The 27170-nt window shown below is 38.3% G+C and overlaps 1 protein-coding gene across 3 annotated transcripts in view; it reads left to right on the forward strand.

The window, feature by feature from the left end:
- Positions 1 to 27170, forward strand: part of LOC145555015 (attractin-like protein 1) — a 175988-nt gene that overhangs the window by 105002 nt on the left and 43816 nt on the right. For all 3 annotated transcript variants that reach the window (XR_014091050.1, XM_081616087.1, XM_081616088.1), the window contains one exon: positions 24587 to 24682. Coding sequence is in view for 2 of the 3 variants with exons in the window: in XM_081616087.1 (XP_081472213.1) it covers positions 24587 to 24682 (96 nt within the window). In the remaining variant the exon portion in view is untranslated. The remainder of the gene's footprint in view (positions 1 to 24586; positions 24683 to 27170) is intronic.

Raw genomic sequence — 27170 nt, forward strand, 5'->3', positions numbered from 1 at the left:
ATTTATTTTATGGCCTTGTCAGAATGTGTCACAGAAACTGAGCAAGTTTTTCAGCCCCACTTTCTAAAGAGACTGTAGACACAAAAAAAGAATCCAAAGCACTCGCAAATCATCAGAACTTTAGATCTAATTGTAGAAAGTCCAAACAGAACATATTAGATGCTGTGACTGAAGAAAGTTCTTGGATTGCATCAGCTCCTCTTCAGCCAGCTCCAGCAGAAATCCAGTCACTCAAGCAGCTCTGGGCGTCCTTTGCTATATTTAGAAAGCCTGGACGGTGGCCAAGCCAGAACCGTCTGATGCTGCTACTTTGTTCTTGGTAACTTCTAAAATGTACAATGCTCTCATGCTTTGTAAAGAATATGTGTTGTTGGTACATCCAGAAGTTTTACCACAATTCCTCTTGTGTCACATACTAATTGAGAGAAGGTGTACTTTAGTTAATGTGATTGTAAATGTAATTTAAAAAAAGAAAAGCAAGCCTCTTATAATATTACTTACATTACAGGTGAAAAGGTTTGGAAGACACTTTTTCATAAGTGGATTCAGTTTGATGAATGGAATAATGTCCTTCAAAGCATTTTTTCAGTATTTGTCCTCTTAATTTACCATAAACAGCCTACAGTACAAACCTTCATACATCTTTGTTCCCCCTGCCATTACTAGAATGCAGATGTTTTTAGAAGCTGTTCTTCTGATCTGTTTTCTCTAGTAGAGTAGCGTTCATGTTTGCTCCATTGAAATGTGTCTTCCTCAATAGGAAGCTTCTGACTTCTGAAATATCACCTCTGTTCTGAACTAAGTCATGCATCTATTGTTTTTCTGTCTTATGACCATTCCTGAGACCCAGGCCTCATCCACATAGAGAAGATTTTAGGTGTATTCACAAAAGGTTTTTGTCTTTGGATCCGGCATCTTGGGAAACCAGAAACGATCCATTTTGAAATTGAGTTCCAGAGTGGAAATATGTCAAAACTGCAGTTTTTATGCTTCATGCGAACGTGCAAGCCATGTCTTTTTTTGAAATTATGATGTCATAACTCTCTCTCTGTAATCCGTATGTAGAGAGAGCATACAAATTACAAATAACAAAAATGGTGTAGTTCGGTGTAGTTTTCCACCAGTATAATTCTATGTTTGGTGTAGAACTATAGATTATGTGATAGAACACAGTAGAACTATGTGTAGACCTATTATGTAGTTTTAAGTCTAGTTTAGCTTAGAACTACACAGTTTGGTGTAGTGTGACAACAGAAATAGAAATAGAAAAGACCTGAATGAAGATCTTTGTCAAGTTTGTAAGAAAACACCCGTACCTGTTACTGCTAATTCCTGCATTACACATTCACTAGGACTTTACACTGCCATGATCTGTGTTTCTGTGTACTTATTGTAAGGGTTTTCTGTGTTCAGTTTCTGTCCTGTGAGTCTCTGTTGTCTCTGCGTCTTCCCCGTTGATTGCTTCCCAGGTGTGTCTCGTTCCCGTGTGTATTTAAACTCACCTGTTGTCTTTGTCTCTTGTCGGGTCCTCGTCTTTGTCAGCGTCAGTCTGTCAGTCGTCTCAGTAGAACTGGTTAAGTCCTGTGTCGGCGTCAGCTCTTGTTTTTCAGTTCTCTATCTGTTGCTACCGGTAATTAGCTGTGTGCTATTCTCTCTGCCGTGCCGCCTGCATTGGACTGTTTTGAGCTTCTCATTAAATAATCATCATCATCGTTCATCCTCACCACCACCAACCACACCCCATGACATACGCTGCCTTAGTCTGACTTGAAGTCCAGTCCTGAAGTTTCAGTGGAATCTGTTCTGCCTGGTCTTACCTCTGCAACTGCAGCAGATGCTGAACACGGTCTGTGAGTGTTTGTCCAGTCTCTGATGGAAGCTGGTATGAAGTGGCAAATTCTATCACAGGATATCTGTGCACTTGTTTACTCGACTCAGATCCCATTCCCCACATTCAGCCAGAAGACAAATGCTGTCTGGAAACTTGGCAAACATGCCGGAAATTAGATTTGTTATCGCCTCCCGGTTCTGGTTTGCCTGGCATACAGATTTCACGGGCAGAGAGGTGTGTGTGTGTTTGAGTGTGATTCCCACTGTGTGCATCTGTGCATGCACCTGTTTGTCTGCACATATTTGTCTTTTTAGCCAAGTACTTTTTATGATGTAAATTTGCAAGAGCACCCATGTGTGCATCCTTTATAAGAAGCAGCTGCGTTGTATCAAGTAATCAGAACAGCAGCCTCTCTGTGGACATATCGTCTGCATGCATTCATTCTTCTTTCAATAGCTAATATCTTAATGCTGAGAGGAAAAGCTGGAAATCATGTCTCCAGTCACAACACTGAGCTTCAAAGCCACATAATCAAGGAATAATTGAATACTTATCAGTATCAGAGTTTTAAGAATGCATTATTTGTCTTGATGCTTTTTATGACTTTCCAACAAAGCAATGCTTTCAGAGTGTGTGTCTCTTGGTACATCTAAGAGAGATATACCACACTCGCGTTCATAACACAAATACACATGGAGACGCTGAAGCATCTCAAAAAGATTATAGATGAGAGAGATATATATACACCCCTCTGTCAAATTTTAATCGGAGTTTGATGGATTAATTGATATTAATTGATATCCCCCCACACCCGGTAACCTCATACCCTCCTCCCCCCAAACATATGTCACATATATGATATGACGGGAACTTTGTGACCTCCTGACCTCCCTGGCACCCTTCTGTCAAATTTTAATTGGAGTTTGATTTGAATAAATAAATATAAATGAATAAATAAATATACTATATTCTAAACCATGTTGAATTAGATTAGGAATATTGTAACTAATGGTTTTAAACAGATTATATTCATGATACACAGTGCTGGAATTAATTGCCTCTAACTCTTGTCCCATAAGAGGCAGGGTAACCAGAATCTTTCTTTTGTCTGTCTCCAAGGAGGAGGAGGGGGGAGAGTCTTGCCATGTGTGCGTGCGTGTGTATCTGATCTCTGAGCCAGCATACGGTGAAACCTACCTCGTACTATTTCACAGAATATGATATATCCTATAGCTAGGTAAGAGAGGCTGACCTCTGACCCCGCAGCCGGTGATGTCCACCTCAGGATACATTAGGCAATCTTAGGCAACTTTTAGTTTTCTGCAGTTAAAGTGAAAGACAAACTCTAACATCACTGCCTTTCCAGAATTTGTCCTCACTTCATCTCCTGTTTTTCACACTATATACCCAACAATTTATTGTTTAGTGTTACCTCAGTTTAAATTCTGCAACCATAACCAAAATCATAAAACAATTTTATAAGTCTTAAGTAAAACTACGAAGCGACTTCTATTTTTGCAAACATGCCTGTTGATTTTTTTTCCAGCTCATGACATGACAACAGATTTTTCTGACGTTAGTAACTTTCTGACTGAGCAGAACAGCAACAGCAAGTTTCCCTCCACGAACGCTAACTTTGCTGAAACAACTCCATGAGCTGAAGAGACTTTAAGGTGTGTCAAAACGTTGAAAAAAAATTGGATCTCATTAACATGTCTAAAACCTTTTCCCCTCTGAATTGTAGAGTATAACTGTCACTTTGACCGGCGGAGGCTCTGCGTTAGTAAGGAGGAAGTGAGGCGACAAAATGTCTTTGAGGTGTTTTTATTCAGGAGCTCCAAGTGACACCAACAACCTCTTCTCTCTTTAGTGAAACAAAGCAGCTTACATTTATACCTGAGGCAAGTTCCACTTACACCAGGTGAAGGGGTGATCAAAAAAGGACAAACAACAAACACTATTTACACAAACCTAACAACCATAAATGATCCAACAAATATTTACATGCATGCAAATTATTAAAACTAAACTATTCTAAGGTCAATCAAAAAGTAAAGGTAACAAAATAAATCCTCAGAGTATTACCCCTCTTAATGGAAGCTGGTATGTTCCAGGAACATTTGTCTCCCTCTCTGCTCCACCTCGCTGAGACACACCCAGAAAGGCAAGTACTCAATTAACTCAAATTGACTAATCTAAATCAAAACAAACTGACATTCCCCCCCCCACATTCTCTGAACAGGAAAGATGGCCAGTCTCCCTACCCAAAAAGAATGTTCACCAAATGTCAAAGTAACTGAAATAAAGAACTGATACAAAATACATTTGAACTGAAAATAAATAACATAATATCAATAATCAACATGGGATGGAACCCCTGGTCTCCATCACAATAACTAATAACTTTCCCTTTGTGGCTAAATGACTATAATGTAAATGAACAACTTTCATTTTAATGTACTGTATCATTTGTGTGTTCTAAAAACAACAATGTAAAAGAAGCAAAACTTTGTTCTTTTTCTTACAGAACGAACAAACATCAGTTGTTCCTGTTAATTCAGGGGCTGCAGAAGAAGATGAAAGGAGCAAATACAGTAGAGATTAATGATTAGGATTTGTGTTCAGTGTGATATTATTCATGTATATTTTCCTGGTATTTGCGGATTTTTTTATTTATTTGAAACATTACAGTCGGTGGGTGGTGCCTGTAAAATCCCTTTGTCCAGGAGAAGAACTCAATACATTATAATAGTTTAAAACAATTAAAGAAATACTACAATTATATATTATGACAACTAAGTATAAGTAGTCATATAAATAATTATAAAAGTATCAATAAATTGAATTAAAAATCCTTTTTATATATTTTCCAACTCCATTGAAATTTGTCACTAGTTTTTGTCAACACCGTCAGACATGAAAAGAATGTAAAAAAAATCAGGCATTATTGGGGGGCACCAGAACTTCTGAGGACCCCATGACCACTTCCTTTCTCTTCCTTTGCTAAGAAGGCTAGTTAGCTCTGGTTAGTTTATGTTATTCTTTAGTTTTTTCTACTTTCTATTCCTAAGTTGTTTGTCACAACCATGATGTGTCAACACCATAACTGACAATTTACAAAACTTTGATGAAATTTTGTGAAATAAAAGCTTAATTGTGGTTCACTGTAAATATTTCATGGACCTGATGAACTACAATATGGCGTCCTTCAGAATAAGATCATATAAATTGAGATAGTATGACATTCCGTCAACTCTGTCAGAATTTTTGTGACTCTTTCAGTGAAATTGTTGTCAAATCTCACTTAAATGTGCAATTAATTCATTTTAATGTATTTTACATAAATTGCATTACGTCACATGTACCAAGTTTTTCATTTTACTCACTAGTTTGTCACCACCTAAAGTTCTGTGTGAACTCCGACAGATGTACTTTTTGTTGTTTTTTGTTTTAAATAATATTTATTTCCTGATAACTAGCCATAGTCTTTCTCCCAGTAAATACAACTATCATCTTTGTATTTTTATTTCTAAATCCTTGTTTAACCCTATTCCTTGTCTTATTACTGTCTCACTCCAGTAGCAGAAACACTGACATTAAGAAACAACACTCCCTGAATTGCATTATCAAACTTCTATAACCACTGGATCAAATAATTATGAAATTGTACGTATTTATTCATAGTTTAAAGATATATACTTTTAGGACTGCCGTTTAGTAAAAAGCTGCATGAGCTGTCAACTAGTGTCTAAAACTCAGTCACCATGTCTTCTCATCTTCTGATGGAGATCAACAATTTGAGAAACAGTTTTTGTGAAGCACTGTCTCACTGGGAGGGAAGCGAAAGGCTAACATGCCAATCAGGTGCAAGTTGGGCGGGTTAAAGTAAGAGAAACCAGATACTGCATTCATAGCATGAAGAAGACCATCTAGCAAAGCTTTCACAGAATGAATTCTGTAGAATATCAGAGTACAGGAGATACAGGATAGAAGATTTGACTGAATCAAGACATTGTCCAGAAGTTCAGACTGGGAAGCTAACTGGAACATTGCTAGCCAAGTATGTGGAGCAGGAAAATAGGTTGTAGTTACTTAAATGTATCCAAACCAATTGTCTCAAAAGATTCAATTACTGCAACATGTAAAAGACAAGTGTAGTTACATTGTGTGATTTTGGCAAACAATATTCTTAAACTCATCCGAAATATTATTCAATGCAAAATTTATTTTACTTTATGGTTACAGCAGCAGCAATGTATTTACTATATGTCATTACATGACATAGTTGTACTGTTCTAAACCTCTCGGTTTACTTGAGTAGAAATGGAGTAATGTCTGTGTGTGTTAAAATGTGAAACATTTATCACCCCAAATTCTCACTACTTTCAAATAGTTCACTTTTTATTTTATTCTAGTTGTTGCAGACTCAACTTAAATAGATTCACTTGTAAAGCATCTTTTTTTTTAAATCCAAAAGTTCCTGCTACTTGTTTAAGATGAGTACAAACAACAAGTTGTTGAGAATTAAGTGAAGTTCTCTTGAACTCTTTAATTAAGCAGAATGTTTTATTTTACAGTGAGGAAGGCTGGAGTCTAGCTTTACCAGACGGCTGGAGGCATCTGAACTGCTTCAAGCTCAGTACCTGTTTGCTCTATGGCCAAAATTTGGTAAGATTACATTTAGTCGACTAAAGAAAGTCAGACGGTTCATTGCGAGTGAAATCCATTGAGGTAGTCAAGTTTCTTGTTTGTTCAGATCTTGCTAGTCATTTCCATAGTATGATTACTAATTAACAGTCGATTCTTTTGTGTCTAATTGCAATCGAATTATTCAGTTCACAATTGAAGTTTTATTATCAGGATTCTGCAAATAGAATATTTTTATAGTGTATTTCAATCATTCCTTTCATACAGTCGAAGTTCCCTGAAACTATAATTTTGTGAACTATAATTTTGATTCCTTTGAGTATCATGATATTTTACAAAATCTGACTGATATGATCTTCTTGAACGCACACTGATGCTTCACATTGATCATTTATAATCTTATCAATAACAAGAGGTGTACTATCTGTTAGTGAACATTATTGAACAGATAGCATCATTAGGACCAAGGAAAAAAGTTGTAGATAATTTTAAAGGTAACAAAACAATTTACCATGGTTTGACCAACTCTTGGAGTCTGGTTGTGTAGCGAGCAAGTTGTATTCTTTAGGTAAGTGTACCAACAGCTAACTTAGTTAATGTTATTATAAGCGGGGCCCGGTGTCAGAAGATGTAAGTCTTCCTGAGAAGGGCTAGTTGAGGAAAAAAAAGCAAAGATTCACTGATTGAATTGTTGGTTGATAGCCAGCATATATTTGAATTTCAGCAACAAGCATTGAATGAAGAGAAAAAAATATATATAAAACCTGAATGACCATTCAGTTTGATAAATATTTACACAGAGCATCATTCAATAAATCGATAGAAATCCAAGTGCTCACATGGAAACATCAAATCTAAATAAAAAATACAAATTGTACTAAATATTTTAATACAGACTGATGGTTCACATTGATCATTTATAAGTTCTTAGTATTGGAACCTTAACAACTATGGCCGTACTATGTTTTGTTAGTGAACACACTTAAGCATGTAAGATAACAGATGGAAGGAAAGAATCATTAGTGTCAAAAAAACAATCAGCGTATAAGTCAGAGACAAAAGCTGTAGATAATTTTAAAGGTAACAAAACAATTTACCATGTTGGAGCAACTCTTGGAGAGTGGTTGTGCACTGTAAAAAACTTTAAACTTTGGGAAAAACTGAAAGATAAATATTAGTAGCCTAACATAGGCCTGTTTAGTGACTGTCACATATTCTTAAGAAATAAAATTTACAGATGAGGAACTTTTACTGAAATGTATCACACTAGAAAAAAAAAATCTATAAGTTTCAAATATATTTAAACCAACTTTTACTATTTTGGAGAAAGCATGAAGCACTGAGAAGATCAGTGTTGATTCAACAACAGGAAAAAGACTGAAGCAAAGTAGCATTCACAATGAAGTGAGGACAAATTCTGGAAAGGCAGTGATGTTAGAGTTTGTCTTTCACTTTAACTGCAGAAAACTAAAAGTTGCCTAAGATTGCCTAATGTATCCTGAGGTGGACATCACCGGCTGCGGGGTCAGAGGTCAGCCTCTCTTACCTAGCTATAGGATATATCATATTCTGTGAAATAGTACGAGGTAGGTTTCACCGTATGCTGGCTCAGAGATCAGATACACACGCACGCACACATGGCAAGACTCTCCCCCCTCCTCCTCCTTGGAGACAGACAAAAGAAAGATTCTGGTTACCCTGCCTCTTATGGGACAAGAGTTAGAGGCAATTAATTCCAGCACTGTGTATCATGAATATAATCTGTTTAAAACCATTAGTTATAATATTCCTAATCTAATTCAACATGGTTTAGAATATAGTATATTTATTTATTCATTTATATTTATTTATTCACATCAAACTCCAATTAAAATTTGACAGAAGGGTGCCAGGGAGGTCAGGAGGTCACAAAGTTCCCGTCATATCATATATGTGACATATGTTTGGGGGGAGGAGGGTATGAGGTTACCGGGTGTGGGGGGATATCAATTAATATCAATTAATCCATCAAACTCCGATTAAAATTTGACAGAGGGGTGTATATATATCTCTCTCATCTATAATCTTTTTGAGATGCTTCAGCGTCTCCATGTGTATTTGGGTTATGAATGCGAGTGTGGTTTTTGCTCTCATGACCAGTTCAACCTTTTTTAGAGAGAGAAGCTGTGTTTCTCTGATTGTTCTTTCTAAATTCATATACATTTTTTTTTTGTCATGATCGATGTAGCACATTGACAAAGTTCAGCTGGGGTCTAAATAAAGACATTTTTTCATTTCACTAAGAAATCTGAAAAAAAAAAACAGAAGGCCTCCAATCAGTTCTGGCAAAATGTTCAGTTTTCAGAGCTGATGGTTTATAAATGTTTATGGTGTACTACTGTGTGATTTGACTGAACCTTTTTTTCCTGTTCTGAAGCGAGACGAAGTCAGAGCTCCTGCTGATCAGAGACAACAGAATGAAGATTTCACCTTTCAGGTATAGCTGTCAGAGATTTTGTTGCCTATTTTCCAATCACCACCTTAAAGGTCCAATTTCTCTTGAACAATAATTGACTGCTAAATCCTTTTTTTTTCTTCTAGATTAATTTGAATTTGAACTTCTGTAACATTAAAAGGTTCAGAAGTTTGTTTGTTCTATCTGGGTGTAACCCAGATACTCTGCTGAAATACATTTTTTTTGTAAATATGGGCCCATTCAAGGGGAAATAGAGACTTTACAAACATTGTTACAATAAAGGAGTAATCAACAACTTCTGCAAATGGAGAAGAATCTGGTCTGGGTAGACTGGGCAGAGCTGGTTAAAGCCACGCTCATGAATATAGTGTCACGTAATACAATAAATCAGAACTGTAAAATGTACTGCCACTCTTCTCATCCTTTTCTCTAAGTTTTCATTCTTTGCTGAGGAACCTTTTCTCTCATAACCAATCTGAGAAGATAGAAATATTTACTCTGAAGATTTTAACATAGTTGTTCCATATAAGAGCAAAAACTATTCATGAAGAACCTTGTAACTAGATCATACCTTGTACTGGTGCTCATCAAAGTATTTTTTGTTAACATTAACCGTTCCTGGGAAGAATAGTTTAGAACTAATAAAACCTGGTTGGCAAGAGTTATAGTGCCTTGTCTAGAAGGGATGGTTTCTCTTGTGTCTCTGATTAAAACATCAATCAGACCAAACAAGTTGCCCTCCCTGGAATTGATTAAACCATCTTGTCAGGTTAGACGGACTGTTGAAACACGGGCTGGGGTTTTTGCATTGCACCTAGAAAGGGAATCATTGAGTTAAATGTATTTGAGCAATCAGTCAATACATCACTAGTTTCACAGATTGTTTTCAAAGTTTGTTTCTTATGCATTTTCAGTTGATTTGCTCTGTTAATGTCATAAACAAAAAAAACTGTTCCGTTTTAGCAGAAAAGGATGTTTTGTATAATTCCTTCTTTTTTCATCAAAGCTGGAATTGTGCAGTGGAGTTAAAGTTTGGCCAGTGACAACAGAGTTGATACTGCTGCAGCACATTGATCATAAAGCGCAAGGATCCCCTACTCCAACATCTCTCTCAGCTTTCTAATTATGTCCAGGCAGAAATTTAAAGAGGAGCGACAAAAGCAAATGATGTGGATTAGCAGTTTACAAATGGTGTCTGGAAGCAGCATTTATTTCCAGACAATTGCTGTTTGTCTGGCAACAGCCAAAGAGCATTTGTGGCACCATAACAACTGATGGTGTTATCCAGGCCCTGGCCACAGCTTCCACAATGACTTGTGTAACCCGAGTTTCATTTTAGGATTATTAAAGAAATACATTTAAAAAATAAATTTCTTGAGAACTAGGTTCTAGGTTCGTCTACTGGAGGTGGTGGCAACTTGCAAAACACAGACAACTGGATGGTGCAAAATCAGTGAGGTGTATTTATATTTACAATATATACAAGTTGTTTAACAATTTCAAAGTCCAGCAAGGTTCCTTAGGCAAGGAAGTCTCTGTCGATGATGTAAGGAAAAACACAAAAATAGTAATTCAGTTCCAGCAGTGAAATGGTTGGCTGAATTTCCAACCAGTTTGGAAATGTTTCCTCAAATGATAGGTGTATTTCTGGATCCGCAGTGATTAGCTCGCCAGTCCGGTCAGCACGAAAAACCAGACAATCCTTGATGTGTTCTAGATCCTTCAGTCACTCCTCGAGCGGGGGTGGGATCTGGAACACACCCGGCCAGTTCCCTCTTGCTCAACCGTGATCGCTACAATTTTCGGATGAAATGATCACACGTCTGCACGTCAGAGTCAGACAGCGTCTCCTATCTAAGGTGCGATTCAGCAGCAATATAAGCCATGGCTGTCAATTTAGGACGCTGACGTGCAGCTGTCACATGACGTTAAAACCTCGCGAGAACAATTGTGTTCTCGCTTGGTTGGTGTTAAATAAAGTATGGAAAGGAGGATTTTAATTAAATCTTTAAATAAAAACACATAAAATTAGATCTAACAAAATAGAAAAATACAATAAACTGAATCTAACAAAAAAATTATCCTGGTTACACTTGGATAATATGAGTACAGAGTGCAGAGCACAGAGGTCGCGTTAACCGAATATTTTCCGTATTTGACCGGTTATTTTTTTAAATGACAGGAAAATTTAAAGCCCGTCAGCCATTTGACAGGTTATAATTAACACCCTTGACTAGTGCACATGCGCAGATATTATAGACTTTATGCAAAGATTTTATTGCAGAGGCAACTAAAATCAATCAATAAAAGAATCCTTGTTGAATACCATCTCATGGACTCTGAACTAAATGCGTCTTTCTGGACCGGATGATTTGGATTGTTAGGAAGCCCATTCAAAAACTTTGGTAGAAATGGCACATTTAATTTCAGTCATCATTACATAGAGAACAGAGAAAACTAAAGAGAATGCAATGCTGAATCCATTTATAGTCTAACAGAGGAGCCGGCAGTTTATCTTGAGGAAATTAATAAAGGTGCACAAGTTAATTAGATCGTAAGAAGCGCAGTGAGCTGCGGCTGCACAACCAATGCGGACGTGGCTCCGCCACTGCAAAGAATTAAACTTTACATTCTGTGGTTTTCACAAATGGAGCTGAACACGCTACCCTCCCGCACCCAGAAGGAGAGCGGCGCTCAGAAGAGCGGCAGACGTTGCATCTGTCCGTTTCGGGGAAGTGGAACCACGCAAAAAAAGGAAGAAAAAAGAAAAATCCTTGTAAAAGCATGCGCCCGGACCGCACAGGGTAAAAAAAAAAAGTTCAATGAATCGATTTGGTTCAGGCAGATCCAACTGTCCGATGAACCAGCGCTGATTTCTCTGCAGATGCGACCAGGAGTAATTTGTGAAGCTGTGCGTTCAGACCCCAGCAGGTGAAGTGCTGGTAATTTAAGTGGAGTCATTTAATTTATTATAAGCAGGGGTGAAAGTAGTTTTAAATTCTTGGGGGTACAATGACAATATATATATATATATATATATATATATAGCTTCTTTGTGTGCTTTGGAGTTTCTGTGCTGATTAATTTGTTTGCGAAGCGATAAAAGCTGGGTAGCTCTTGAACTGCTACAAAACAAAGCTGTATTTCCTTCAGCCCACTGGCTGCAATGTTGACTCCTTGAGATGCCATGAAACCTAAATTCTGAACATCATGGCATAGAGGGCATCCCAGTTGTCCATGTCTGGCATATAACCATTCATTTGAGCTTTTAAACTGGTTATATTGATTCTGTGTCCAGTCAGAGGGATAATCAGTAGCCTAGCATCATGATCCGTTTGTTCTGAAGATCCTGCAGCTTCCACTTCTCTTCCTAACACGGCGCCTCCTCATCCTGACTCTCATACTGATAGGAGGAAATACAGAGCTCTGTTAAGTTAAAAGCACATCTTCTGAAGTTGGGATATTTTTCCTCCAACAGGTTCCAGAGGAATCACCTCAAACCAGATGTTGGACTGGATTTTATTTCACTGTCATTTGTGAATGTTAGAGCCTTATTTTCAACAGTGGAGTTATAAAGGTTGAAAAAGGTTATCATTTTGGAGAAAGTCTCATTAACATCAATATTTCCACTAAATAAGGGGCAAAAAAATTTGTTTGATAAAGGAAAAGTCTCTGACTCTGAGCCCGACAGCACCAAACTATTTTTTTATATTAGACAATTAATTTAATTTCACATCAATATAGCGATAGAAGCCATTTGTTTGTGAAATACTTAATGAAACATATTTACCTTGTTTGATGTATGTTGTAAATTACGTATACTCACAGACTAACGAGATAATTAGTCAAAGTTGTTCAGAAATTACAGCGGCTGTGATGCGCCAAGACAAAGGTAAAACAACCCGAACAGGCGATCAACTCAAAACCACTCACACCTTTTTACTCTCCGTCTCTCTGTTATTTAAACACACTCGTTGCCATGGCAACCTCCTGCGCTCCACAAGCTGACCAGAGATACGTTAAAACATAACAATGAGTCCGTTACAATATTAGGTTTGCAGGCTTGATATTTATTTTTGCGATCATTAATAAGCGCTCCCTGAACACAGCGGTGGTTGATTAGTTAATTTTAAACTCCTGCTCTGCTCCTGCTCGTTATTTTGGTAATTGAACCAAAACGCACAGAATTGCGCAACACCTTGTTGAAACAAAATTATTATTGTTGTTGAGTCATTAATTTGAACACGTTTTGTTGAATTTTTTGTTGTTCTTTAATAAAGTTACGAACGTTTTAATTAAGCGAGCCAGAGGAGGACGTGCTGGTCTCAGCGTTCTGGCGGAGTTCAGTTAGTCACCTAATGCCGAGATCTACTCAAAACCTTCCACGATCGACATATTGCGCCCCTGCTCAAGCAAAGCACGAACAGTTCAGAAACAATATGAAATGGGAAAAAAGTTACTTATTAACTGATTAAGTCGTGTTTTAGATCAGTGTTTCTCAACCTTTTTTGGGCCAGCGCCCCCCTAGCCTTTATCCAGGTCCCTCACCGCCCCCCACCGAAGAATTTGGCTACTTTGCACTGACCATTATTTTATCATTAATATTACTATCACTATTGTATATGTTTTGATTTTTATGCTTGTTTCTGTATTTATCATCAAAAATAATTTCCCAGAGAACAAAAAAGTCATGGGAATAGAAATTATTTTCACAGGTGTCTACAAAAAATGCAATGGACATTCAAGTTAAAATTGGTAGGCCTAGCAGCAGCCAATCAAAGTGGAAAAAAACATTCTTATTTTGTGCCATTTTCTAGTTGTTAAATCTTGCACAAAATGACCAGATAAAAGATGTACAGCAATGCCAGTTTAAACTTTGAACTACTTTGCAAAATGATTGAGCTCTGCAACATTAAAACATGGATAGAACTGTCACTACATTAATCATAGAGATGTGCCGATCAGGTTTTTTCCTGCCGATACCAATAACCCAGGAGGGCCGGTCACCGATACCGATCGCATAATTATTTTTTTAATCATAAGCACTACGGTTACATTATGTGGAAAAAGGAACCATGAATTCACCTTAATTTAGATAATAGCTTTTAAATAGCTTTTTCCAAGAAAACAAAACAAAACAGGCATTGTGCAAATTGTACTGCTATTGATAATACTATCTTTAACAGACTGAAAACATGAAGGCTCTGAAGAGGCTAAATAATGTAAAAAGTCCAAATAAAACCTCTCAACATTGCCAAAAGATTCAAGTATAAAACTTAACATTCAAAGGCAAATGCAGGTTCCATTACAATAAACAATCCTGAGTTACTGAATGAAAACTTCCTGATAGCATGGCGGCTAGCTGATTACTGCTAGTTCTGATTGGCTGTTTCTGACTGAGCGGAGTATTATGCAGAACAGGGAGGAGGCAGAGATCATCGATTATTTTCAGAGATTATCTGTCTCATGTTAGGACAGCGAAAGTTTTAATATGTATGTAAAATGTATTTTTTTAGGTTAGATGCTGCAGCTTTAATTTCTGAATTTTGTCTTTATTTGTAGAATATTTTTTCTCTAATCTCAGAATTTCCTGATTTGAGTCCAAATTTTCTCTTTAATTTCTGAATTTGACTTTATTTGTAGAATTTTTTCTCTAATCTCAGAATTTCCAGATTTTAGTCCAAATTTTCTGTCTTTAAGCAGAGGTTCGGTGTGAGAGTCACTACCAGGTGGAGCAAAAGCGGCGCTCCGTCTGTCAAACCTGTAGCGCGTAGCAGCGGTTCAACAGCGAGAACAGAACTAGCGTCTTACATCGCAGTTCGAAGACTAAAATAATTTTGCGGGTTATTTGTTTAGCTTTCTGACCGTCATGCTAATCCGGGTGAGTGTTTGTAGGTGTGCGCTGCTTTACCTGCTATCTGATCGTCTTTTTTACTGCAGTGAGCCTCGATGTAGCCAAACTCCGTCAAGTATGGCATGGCATTGTTCTTATTAGATTCGTCGTGTTGATGCATTTTGACGTGCTTCACCCCATGTGCTTTAATTTTCCGCCGCAACATGCAAACATCCCCATTCACTTAGTGCGTTATAGCTCCACATCGCTTAGGATTTGTTGCTGCGCACTTGTGCAATGTGAAGGAAAGAGGAGACCAGCTGCACAGGGAAGCTGAGAAATGAGATGCAGGTGATTGGTTTGTGTGATCGGCAACAAGAGACTGTGATCGGCAATCACCACACTTTTTCACGGAAATCGGCCGATTATGATCGGTGGCCGATCGATCGGCACATCTCTAATTAATCATAGCTCTTCTTCTCTTCAGTGTTTGTCAGTTTCTGGTGGTGCAGCTCTGTGCTGCCTTCAGGAGAATGGGACATCAGAGTATCATCCATAAAATTTCACTCACGTGGCATTTATTGTGCAAACCAGAGCTTTCAGTGGAAAAACAAAAGTTCCAGGTCCTTTTAATGCCATACAAATATGAGACAGAAACATGGATTATATCTTTATATAGACCTGTCTATTGATTTATAGATTAATAGTTTTACTGGACAGAAATTACAAAGAACAAATCTGGTTCCTAATCAAATCCTAATGAGTCAAATTGAAAGTGCCATGGAGTCATCAGCCTCATGACATTATCGCTGACATGAAAAATAATATTGAAGAAATAAATATATCAAATCTAATTAAAAACATAAATAAGTGATCAGTTCTTTACTGTTATGGTCTGTAAGATATATTTTTTCTCAGTATTAGATATGGTCTCAACAAACCCATGACATGTCAACAATATTATTTTACCTTTTATGTGAAAATAGTGTTTGTTCATTCTTGCCTTACAGTCCTCTGTATTAATTATTGCTCGAAAGGTCTTGCTATACCAGTTTATTCCTCTGTATTTACTTTAGTTTCTTAGTTTATTCTTGCATTTTGTTCTTCATTCATTTCCATTTAGTTTCATTTGATTAGTATTATCCTCTCTTGGTTTATTGCTATGTCCACTTTAGTTTCCTTCCTGTTGCTAGATTTATTTGATCGTTTATTGACGCTCACCATATGTAATCTCATCACCTGCTGCGCCTCCTAATCAACACATGATGTGCTGCACATCACGTGTTGATTTTTTCACTGTTCAGCGTCGGATTCTCTGTTTTTATGCCATAATTCACATCTAGTTCGTCGCTCCATTTTATGTCCCGCTTCTCCTGTTTCAGAGTTTTGCGCAATGTGAACGTCTTCTTTTTTTTAAGCTCCTAAGGTGCAGCGCGGTCGGGAAGCGTATCGATGGGGAAAAGGCAGACTGACATAAACCTTTTAAAACAATGGAAACCATTTCTGATTATTGAAATTTATAAGTGCTGTGTATTCTATCAGCCCCGTTTCATACCGGACCACTTACAGCACCAGTGTTAACGCTATAAAATGAACGCTATAAAATGAACGCTATAAAATGAACGCTATAAAATGAACGCTATAAAATGAACGCTCTCTATCGTGGTATCACCCATGGAGGGATTTCTTTAAATGGGTTCATTTTTCAGATGGATACACAGTGAGGGTGTCATGAATTTAGTTACCAGTAGCTGGAGAACGGAGCTGCGGCAGGAAGCTAACAGAAGCTAACAAACACTGAATAGAAGAGCTGCCATCGATACAGTTGCAGCCAAGCATGGTTTAATGTTACACAAGACAGTTTTACCAAGTTGCTCAAAGTCTAAACTGGCATTGTTGAGCATTTAAGGTGTAAAGTTTACCTTCGACTAAACGCCCCCCAAAGGCATCCCTGCACCCCCCTTTTGCAAAAATGTCTGCCAGCGCCCCCTGCCGTTCTCTGAACGCTCCCTGGGGGGCGATACCGCTCACGTTGAGAACCGCTATTTTAGATCGTTCTTGAAAAACTAATCAGTCACAGCTGATTAGTGGGTGCACTCATGGCTTCACAGTGAACCCGTTGATTTTTTACAGCAGACAGCCGCTCCCCTCTCTTGCAGGTACTGCGTACCCCCGCTAAATCTTTTAGGGGTACGCAGTACCCTACCGTACCCCCTTACTTTCACCCTTGATTATAAGTTATTGGGGCCATAGTCAGTGGTTTTTGTCACTATGGAGAAAAAGTTAGATGCATTTATCTGCTTTATGTATGATGGGATCTGTATTCATGGTTCAACTGGGTGAATATTAACTAAACCACACAAAAATGTGGCTAAATAGCCGATGTTAATCTGATTATTATTCGATGGGTAGAACATGACCAATTTTTTAAAATCCTGTTGGTTAAAATGACGGAGAACAAAAAGTCTAGCGCGACCTCTACTACAACATTTAATTTCCCATTGAGTTTAATAAATCAAGTTTTTTAATGTGCTGAATTTCAGTGTTTTCAATATAAATCTGAAAAGTTGAGGGGAAAAAAGCACAACTTAGCTTGAAAAAACTAATGTGAATGCAAAACAAAAGAATCAGTCATGATATATTTTGAATCAGTACTTGTATCACTCTTAGTGCCCTTCATGTTAGGTGAGCTTATATCTTTAAAAAAAAGGTTTTATAAGCTATAATCATCCACAATGTTGACAAAAGAAAACGAGAAGACAAACGACATAAAATATGTAGTTACATGTAAAATACATCTGGGAGGTCCAAGAGCATCCATACATTTTGTCACTTTGTGACTAAAATAATTTTTAGATAATGCAAACCCAAATACAACCAATAAAGCCAACTGGTTTTATGTGTGAGTTTGCAGCAATTTGTTGCTGTGGGATATAGAATGCATGCAGCTTCATTATTGCCTCATCTACCTACATGAATGTGTTTGTTTTCCGCCGTTATGCCCTATCAGAGCTGAGGTGGTGTTCAGTTGCAGCTGTAGTAGCAGCGAGCCACTCGGGGTGTTTTTAAGCTCGTCATTTGCGCAAGCCTGCATCTGAAATCAGCAAACAGCACATTACACCGGCATTTCCAATCCATCTAACAGGACCGGCAATTTGAGCTCACAGGTGCTGCTTTTGGTTAAGCGGCGCTCTGTGAAATGTAATTCGCCATGTGATTGGCTTCATTGTTGCAGCTCCAGGCTGTTTACACGTCAGTCTGTCCGGCCGACACGGTCAGGAGGATGGAAGGACAGCTGAATGTGCATTTGGATGTCATGCCTCCCCTTGAGGCCAGATAAACAAGCGCATTGAAGTGCAGGCATGAAGAAATTCTCACTCTAAATGGTAACTTTGTGTCTTTTTTGTGATTTAGTCTGAATTCTAGGTACCTGCCTTGAATCCTTACTGGAAAAGAAATGTGCAAATACACACTCCTGCCAGTCGTCTTCTCTTTTTTTCTTTCCAGCTCATAGAGGCCAGTGCATTGGTGCTTGTTTACAGCACTGCAGAGTTAATTAGGTATTTTATAGCTGGTTTACTGCCTGACTACCAGACACAGAAGATGGTTACTGTCTTGTCCTTGTTCCCACTTAAGGACTCGTCAAAAGGCATTTTACAACCAATTCAAGAGCACAAGCACATGCAAATGGTCTTCATAACCAAGAAAAGGACAAGCTTTTTCCCATAAACTAAGAGAGGAGTATTGATATTAGTAGGATAAGAGCAAAGAATATACCTCAGTGTAGGAGACAAATGACAAATGGCAACCTGGGTAAAGATAGAGAAAAGCAGATAACCCAGAATGGTGAGGCCGATGTACCAACAAACATCATGTTGTTTTGTTCTCAAGCTCCTGTCATTCACCACTTCTTGTCAAGTCTACCTTGGTGAACTTATTAGCCCCCTCTGCAAGCAAAACTATTGTGTGATTGGTTAGAATATCATAGTTGTGTTTGTTTATGTGGAAAAGTGCCCAGACAACAATGTTTTCTATGCCTTGCTATCCAAGGCATAGAAAACAGGTTTATTTAAAACCTAGAAACAAGATAAATCCACATGTGTTGGACTAAAACTCTTAACTCTTCTGGTTTGGTTACAGTTCGATGAAATGAACCGGAACAAAAGGCATCCCACCAACGTTTTGGCTTCTAGTAAAGTGAAAATAATCTGAAATATTGCACCTCATCAATCATTATTTCCTCTTCTGTCATTTAAACATATATTCTAAAACTGCTGCTAACAATAATGCTTACCACTTATCTACAACAGTTTAGAGAGGATGTATTCCCCAACACTGAAGCTCACAGTACATCCCACCCACACCTTCTCACTTCTCACTGATACAAGTTGACATCAGCAGGGAGCTAACAGCAATGCTACCGAGTAAAAACTTTCACCTGAGCAGAGCTAGCAAAGCGTTGATGACTAACAAGAGAAGACATCACATTAGCCAGCATGGCAGCATGCTAACAGAGCGAGCTGCTGCCTCTGTGCCGCTGTAACTACAGCTGTAGCATTCGTTCATGCTTAAAGAATCTTGACACCGACATGCTAGCAGCCGGCGGCTCGCTCCCACAACACCTGACAGCTAGTTAATGTCAGCACAGAGCCCTTTTTCAGAAACGAGAGGACACAGAGGTACGAGAGGTGCTTTTGTTTAGCGAGGGCCAACACAGTGTGGAAGCTCTTGACATTTAGAAATGGCTTATTTCCTTTCTCTTTTTATGAACCTTCAACTTTGTTTCCTGGATATTTTATTTTTCTCCATTTTTATCAGTCTTACTCTCTAGTTTTCTTGCTTTTTGTCATTTTTATGCTTTTTTTAATCATAAATCAAAGTAACTTCCCATAGACCAACTATTTCCAACTTTATGAGTAAAAGTCAAAATCTGTGTTGTACATAAAATCTGGAAGAAAAAGTGGTTAGCAAATATCTTTTATTAAAATTATTTAAAACCTAGAAACAAGATAAATGTAACCTTATTCCTGTAATTGTTTCTTGATAGCCTGAAGCAACTCTGATTGAGAGTAAACCTTAATTAGAACTCCAACAAAACATTTTGAATTCAATTTGGTTACATATTTATAAATAAACACTGTATTTCTATAATAACTGAATAGATAAATAGATAGATAAAAAACTTTATTAATCCCTTTGGGATTAACCCTTGGGGAAATTATAGTTCCCGTCTCCCACACAGCACCAACACATCAAACAATACATCAATACTTAAATTATTTATTAGTGTATTTATTTACCATATTTATATTTTTTTAACATAGTCCCTGTGTTTATATTGTACTCCTGTTAGCCCTCCTTCCAACCTACAGTGAGGAGTTGAAGAGTTTTAATGCATGAGAGTTTCAGTATTAAAACATAAATCATTTTAATTTTGGAGTTCGTCCATTTCTGAACCGCAGTCAGGCGTTTGAGGAATGCTGTAATAGATCGTTATTACTGAAGCTTGTCTGTGTGATCTGTGGTATTTGCTTTATATCTTTGAGCAGGGAAGACATGTAGCATAGGTCATCATCCCTCTCTACCTGTCCTTTCTTAAAAATATATATTTGATGCCATTTGTTAAATAAAGCACTTCAAGCTTTAAACAAACATGCTGTCCTGTCTGTGCTGCCTTCCCTGAGGAGTTTTTGTCAGATGGAAATGTGTGTGTAATATAGATTCAAACAGTGCAATGATGATTACTGCATTCTGCATTCTGACCCAGGCTTTTGTATGTGTGTATGTATGAAACAGGTGGCTATCCCCCTAGCTAACTGTAGAAACAAAAGCCCATTAACATGTTTTTGGTGAAGAGGAAAAAGCTGGGATATAGGACTCATGATGAAGAGTGTAATGAGAATCTTTTTGCCACATCGGAATTGGGACATTTGAAAAGATGTATTTCCTTTCTCCTTTTCTTTTTTTTTCTTTTTTTTGAGAGTCTGCTTTGTACATGTATTGTTTGTATTTTGGGGTTTGGACCCCTGTTGATAAAGGCCTCACAGTCTGCTTTTGTTTCACCCAGCAGTTTGCTTTCAGTGAAGTTTTCCCTCCTGTTTTTTTCTGACTGGATTTGTTTGCTGCACATCCTTCAGGATGTCCACACATCCTTAAAATGTCTTAAATTCATGTATCCAAAATTAAGACCTTAAAATGTCTTGAATTCATTAAAAAAGTAAGTTGACCTTAAATACATTAATCACAGGTTTTGAGTTTTGTCGTGGCAAAAGTATTTACTCATATATATATATATATATATATATATATATATATATATATATATATATATGTAGTTTATTTTTCTTGTGGGACTTTTCAAGTTTGAATCACACACACTCGAGGAGTTGAGGCTACCGCCAACTAGCTACTGATAAATCCTTGCTAGGTATGTAGTTAGCTTTTTGTGTCTATCGCGGGTGAGTGTAAATTATCACCAGTTGGCTGGACAATGTTTGTCTTTGCCATTGGCTCACATGCTACGTGCTTTCTGGGCAAAAAAGCTTGGCTCTTGTACATAAAATATGCAATTTTCTTTTGTACAATTCTGTTGTGACACATCTCATAAAATTCATTCTTAAAAGTCTTAAATCTGAGTTGATGAAACCTGCAGAAAAACTTTCCTTGTGTCCCTCCTATGCATGTTTTTAAGTTTTCTTCCCACATAGGCATCCGTATCAATTCTAATGTGGGGAGGACACATTAGCTAGCGCAAGAGTGGCTAAAGGATGGCTCTTTTCTCTCCTGTCCGTCTTACGACCTTTTAATTGCCGTTTGTGGAGGATTATATTTTTGATAACCTTTCCATCTAAAACATATCAACTTCTACTTCCATTTAGCTTTTTTCCAGCAGACACTTTAAATGCATCATCAGTTCTATCACCACCTCTATTGCAGTAACTTGAGTTGGACCACTAGCATAGTTAAACCAAAGAGTTCTGTCACCTCATGAGACAGGATAGACATTGTGAGACGTGAATGGGACTGACCTTTCTTTGTAGTTTTCAGCAGCCAAACCAAGCGAATCACTCTGTTTATGTTTGGAGCATGGCTTACCTGAGTTGTTGATGACTAGGAAAACCTGGAGTGGAGTTTTAGCGATAGGAGTATTCTCTTGTCAATCACCTGAAATGGATTCTTTCATGAATCAATAGAAATAGTGCTCAGTTATTGCAATGTTATTTTAAATGTGGAGAGTCCAGACAACTATTTTTCAAATGGTCCATTTGCACATAATCATTATGATGCCAGGAAAAACCAGCAGAGTGTCTGGGCTGGTGAGGAGTAAACTAGATATTTCTGTTTTCCATGACACAACTTCAATTTAAATTCTGGCTTCCAGGAAAACATGCAGATATCCATGAGACAGATCTCTGCTGATCGCCTGGAATGGCTGTTAATTTTTCGCTTTGATCTGGCAAAGTGGAAAAAAGATCTAGCAATAAATTCTCCTAATTTAGATGTAATAGTCATATTTTAATACATATCTAAAATACATACAGGTGCTTCTCAAAAAATTAGCATATTGTGATAAAGTTCATTATTTTCCATAATGTAATGATAAAAATTAAACGGTCATATATTTTAGATTCATTGCACACCAACTGAAATATTTCAGGTCTTTTATTGTTTTAATACTGATGATTTTGGCATACAGCTCATGAAAACCCATAATTCCTATCTCAAAAAATTAGCATATCATGAAAAGGTTCTCTGAACGAGCAATGAACCTCATCATCTGAATCAACAAAGTAACTCTAAACACCTGCAAAAGATTCCTGAGGCTTTTAAAAACTCCCAGCCTGGTTCATTACTCAAAACTGCATCATGGGTAAGACTGCCGACCTGACTGCTGTCCAGAAGGCCATCATTGACACCCTCAAGCAAGACGGTAAGACAGAAAGAAATTTCTGAACGAATACAGAGTGCTGTATCAAGGCACCTCAGAGGGAAGGAAAAAGTGTGGAAGAAAACGCTGCACAACGAGAAGAGGTGACCGGACCCTGAGGAAGATTGTGGAGAAGGACCAATTCCAGACCTTGGGGGACCTGTGGAGGCAGTGGACTGAGTCTGGAGTAGAAACATCCAGAGCCACCGTGCACAGGCGTGTGCAGGAAATGGGCTACGGATGCCGCATTCGCCAGGTTAAGCCACTTTTGAACCAGAAACAGCGGCAGAAGTGTCTGACCTAAGCTACAGAGAAGCAGCACTGGACTGTTGCTCAGTGGTCCAAAGTACTTTTTTCGGATGAAAGCAAATTTTCCATGTCATTCGGAAATCAAGGTGCCAGAGTCTGGAGGGAGACTGGGGAGAAGGAAATGCCAGAAGTCCAGTGTTACATACCCACAGTCAGTGATGGTCTGGGGTGCCATGTCAGCAGCTGGTGTTGGTCCACTGTGTTTTATCAAGGGCAGGTCAATGCAGCAGCTATCAGGAGATTTTGGAGCACTTCATGCTTCCATCTGCTGAAAAGCTTTATGGAGATGAAGATTTCATTTTTCAGCATGACCTGGCACCTGCTCACAGTGTTAAAACCACTGGTAAATGGTTTACTGACCATGGTATTACTGTGCTCAATTGGCCTCCCAACTCTTCTGACCTGAACCCCATAGAGAATCTGTGGGATGTTGTGAAGAGAAAGTTGAGAGACGCAAGACCCAACACTCTGAATGAGCTTAAGGCCTCTATCGAAACATCCTGGGCCTCCATAACACCTCAGCAGTGCCACTTGCTGATTGCTTCCATGCCACGCCACATTGAAGCAGTCATTTTTGCAGAAGGATTCCCGACCAAGTATTGAGTGCATAACTGAACATAATTATTTGAAGGTTGACTTTTTTGGTATTAAAACACTTTTCCTTTATTGGTCAGATGAAATATGCACATTTTTTTTTAGATAGGAATTTTGGGTTTTCATGAGCTGTATGCCAAAATCATCAGTATTAAAACAATAAAAGATCTGAAATATTTCAGTTGGTGTGCAATTAATCTAAAATATATGACAGTTTAATTTTTATCACTACATTATGGAAAATAATGAACTTAAACCCCATATGCTAATTTTTTGAGAGGGATATATATATATATTTTTTTTAAGTTACATTCTGCAGCTTTAAGCAGACGTTCGATGTGAGAGTTCACTGTCTGGTGGAGGATGAGCTGCTCTAGATCTGTGAAATATTACTACCAGTAGCGCGTAGCGGCGGTCCAAGAGCAGGAGCAGAACCAGCGTCTTACACCGCTAACTCAAAGACTTAAATTATTTTTCGGGTTATTTATTTAGCTTTCTGGCCATCATACTCATCCGGGTGAGTGTTGGTAGTTGTGCGCTGTTTACCTGCTGTGTGGCCACTCCGGATGTCTTTTTTTTCCTGCGTTGAGCCTCGATGTAACCAAACTCTGTTAAGTGTTTGTTTTTTAAATGCCATATTAGATTCGTTGTGTTGATGCATTTTGACGTGCTTCACCCCCAAGGTAATTTTCCACTGCAACACGCAAACTTCCCTATTCACTCTGAGCGTTCCACACGACACGATTTGTTGCCGCGCGCTTGCACAGTGAGAAGGAAAGAGGACATCAGCTGCACAGGCAGGCTGCGAAGAGACAGTGATTGGCGATTACCGATCATACACTTTTTCACAAAAATTGGCCGATAATGATAAAATTTTAAACATTTTTAGAAGCAATTTTAAAATGACGCCAAAAAATAAACTGTCGTGAATTCAAAAGCAAAATATATTCCATTGAAATTCTTTCCTGTTTTCTCTGTTTTTCTGTGCAGCAGCTGATGAGAGAACGGCAGCAGATGGCCAGTCGTCCCTTCGCTTCGGTTGACGTGGTGCTGGAGGTGGGCGGCGACCAAGAGGAGCTGCAACAGGTCAGAGCGAGGCTGCAAACAGTGGCACACTCGCACAAGTAAACACAAACAAACAGAGCACACGGAATACATTCAGTTGCAAATTTCATGAGTTTTCTTTCATCGAAAAACCCATAATAATCAAAATGAGAAGTTTTGTTGAGAAAGGTTAGGTGAAAAATATCTTTCTAGAAGCGTAGCATTTTCAAACTTATTTTATGAAACTGTTACAAACTGATGTATTGAATATTAAAAAATAAATGATGGGAAATTAATTATTATACATTTAATTCATTTAAAATTACTTACAATTGTCAATAATGATGAAAGAAAATTAACAATTTTTGTGAAAATTAAATCAGAACGTCCTGAATATATTCAGGGTGTTTTGAATATATTCAGGGAGATAAAATTACACACAGCTTTGTCACATTAGTTGCTGATAAATAGAACATTACTGGCTTTGTGATGGAGTTTGGATTATTTATAACTGATAAAAGGAACGTTAAGACCACAGTAATGTCAAAACAGTTGTTTATAACTTTCAGATAGAACGTTGTTGCAATTTAGGTATCTGATAAATAACTTAGAGAGGTCTGACAAGAATTTGAAAACATCATCATTCCACTATATACAGTACAGACCAAAAGTTTGGACACACCTTTTCATTCAAAGGTGTGTCCAAAATTGTAGATTCACACTGAAGGCATCAAAACTATGAATTAACACATAACAAAAATGTGTTAAACAACTGAAAATATGTCTTATATTCTAGGTTCTTCAAAGTAGCCACCTTTTTCTTTGATTACTGCTTCACACTCTTGGCATTCTCTTGATGAGCTTCAAGAGGTAGTCACCTGAAATGGTCTTCCAATGGAGTACCCAGAGATGCTTAGCACTTGTTGGCCCTTTTGCCTTCACTCTGCGGTCCAGCTCACCCCAAACCATCTCAGGTCCGGGTTCAGGGTTCAGGTCCGGTGACTGTGGAGGCCAGGTCATCTGGCGCAGCACCCCATCACTTTCCTTCATGGTCAAATAGCCCTTACACAGCCTGGAGCTGTGTTTGGGGTCATTGTCCTGTTGAAAAATAAATGATGGTCCAACTAAACGCAAACCGGATGGAATAGCATGACGCTGCAAGATGCTGTGATAGCCATGCTGGTTCAGTATGCCTTCAATTTTGAATAAATCCCCAACAGTGTCACCAGCAAAGCAACCCCACACCATCACACCTCCTCCTCCATGCTTCACGGTGGGAACCAGGCATGTAGAGTCCATCCCTTCACCTTTTCTGCGTCGCACAGACACGGTGGTTGGAACCAAAGATCTCAAATTTGGACTCATCAGACCAAAGCACAGATTTCCACTGGTCTAATGTCCATTCCTTGTGTTCTTTAGCCCAAACAAGTCTCTTCTGCTTGATGCCTGTTCTTAGCAGTGGTTTCCTAGCAGCTATTCTACCATGAAGGCCTGATTCACACAGTCTCCTCTTAACAGTTGTTGCAGAGATGTGTCTGCTGCTAGAACTCTGTGTGGCATTGACCTGGTCTCTAATCTGAGCTGCTGTTAACCTGCAATTCCTGTTAACCTGCACTGGATTTTTGATCCTGTATTCTGACGCGAACGCAGCTAGTCAGCGACAGATATCGACAGCAATCGACAGTCTACATTTTCACTCACGGGAGGGAGTCGAAATCTGTCGATTGCGGAATCCTTGGAGGGGGGGAGTGGCGGTGCAGGGGAGCGGGCAGGCGGGAGGTGTTAACGACTCTACTTAGCATACGAATAGCCTAGCACACAGGTGTCAAACTCCAGTCCTCAAGGGCCGGTGTCCTGCAGTGTTTAGATGTGCCACAGGTACAAAATACTGGAATGAAATGGCTTAATTACCTCCTTCTTGTGTAAATCAGTTCTCCAGAGCCTTGCTAATGACCTAATTATTCTATTCAGGTGTGGTGCAGCAGAGGCACAAATAAAAGTTGCAGGACACCGGCCCTTGAGGACTGGAGTTTGACACCCCTGCATATGCAAAGGCGCTTCAGCAGACACACGTGGATTCTCAGTCATTGGATGAAAAACAATGACGTCAGAGTTCATCATTGACATGTGATTGGTTGGTTGATGTGTGCCCATTAGATAGCACTTATGTCTTTATAAATAAACCCCACCCCAATTATTAAAATTTTTAATGCTGTATTTTTAAAAATCTATATAAAAAATACATGCTCTATTAAAATATATTCATTTGATATTGCTTATATGCAACATGTTCATATATAAGGAACATAAATGAGGCACAGAAGTTTTTTTTCTTTATTTCATTTTATTTTATACTGTACACAAAATAAGACGTAAATGCTTGTCCATTTCTGTACCATCTGGCAGTGTTTTTTTGTCCAAACATGATTGTGATATCTTCACTTCCAAGAAGTAGAGTCACTCTCAGCAGTTGTCTTTAACTTCTTTATTCAGTCTTGAACACAACCTGCACACTACAGGTGCTATCTCA

This window comes from Poecilia reticulata, chromosome 15, assembly GCF_904066995.2.
Source record: "Poecilia reticulata chromosome 15, P_reticulata-male-v2, whole genome shotgun sequence".
Classification (NCBI taxonomy): Eukaryota; Metazoa; Chordata; class Actinopteri; order Cyprinodontiformes; family Poeciliidae; genus Poecilia; species Poecilia reticulata.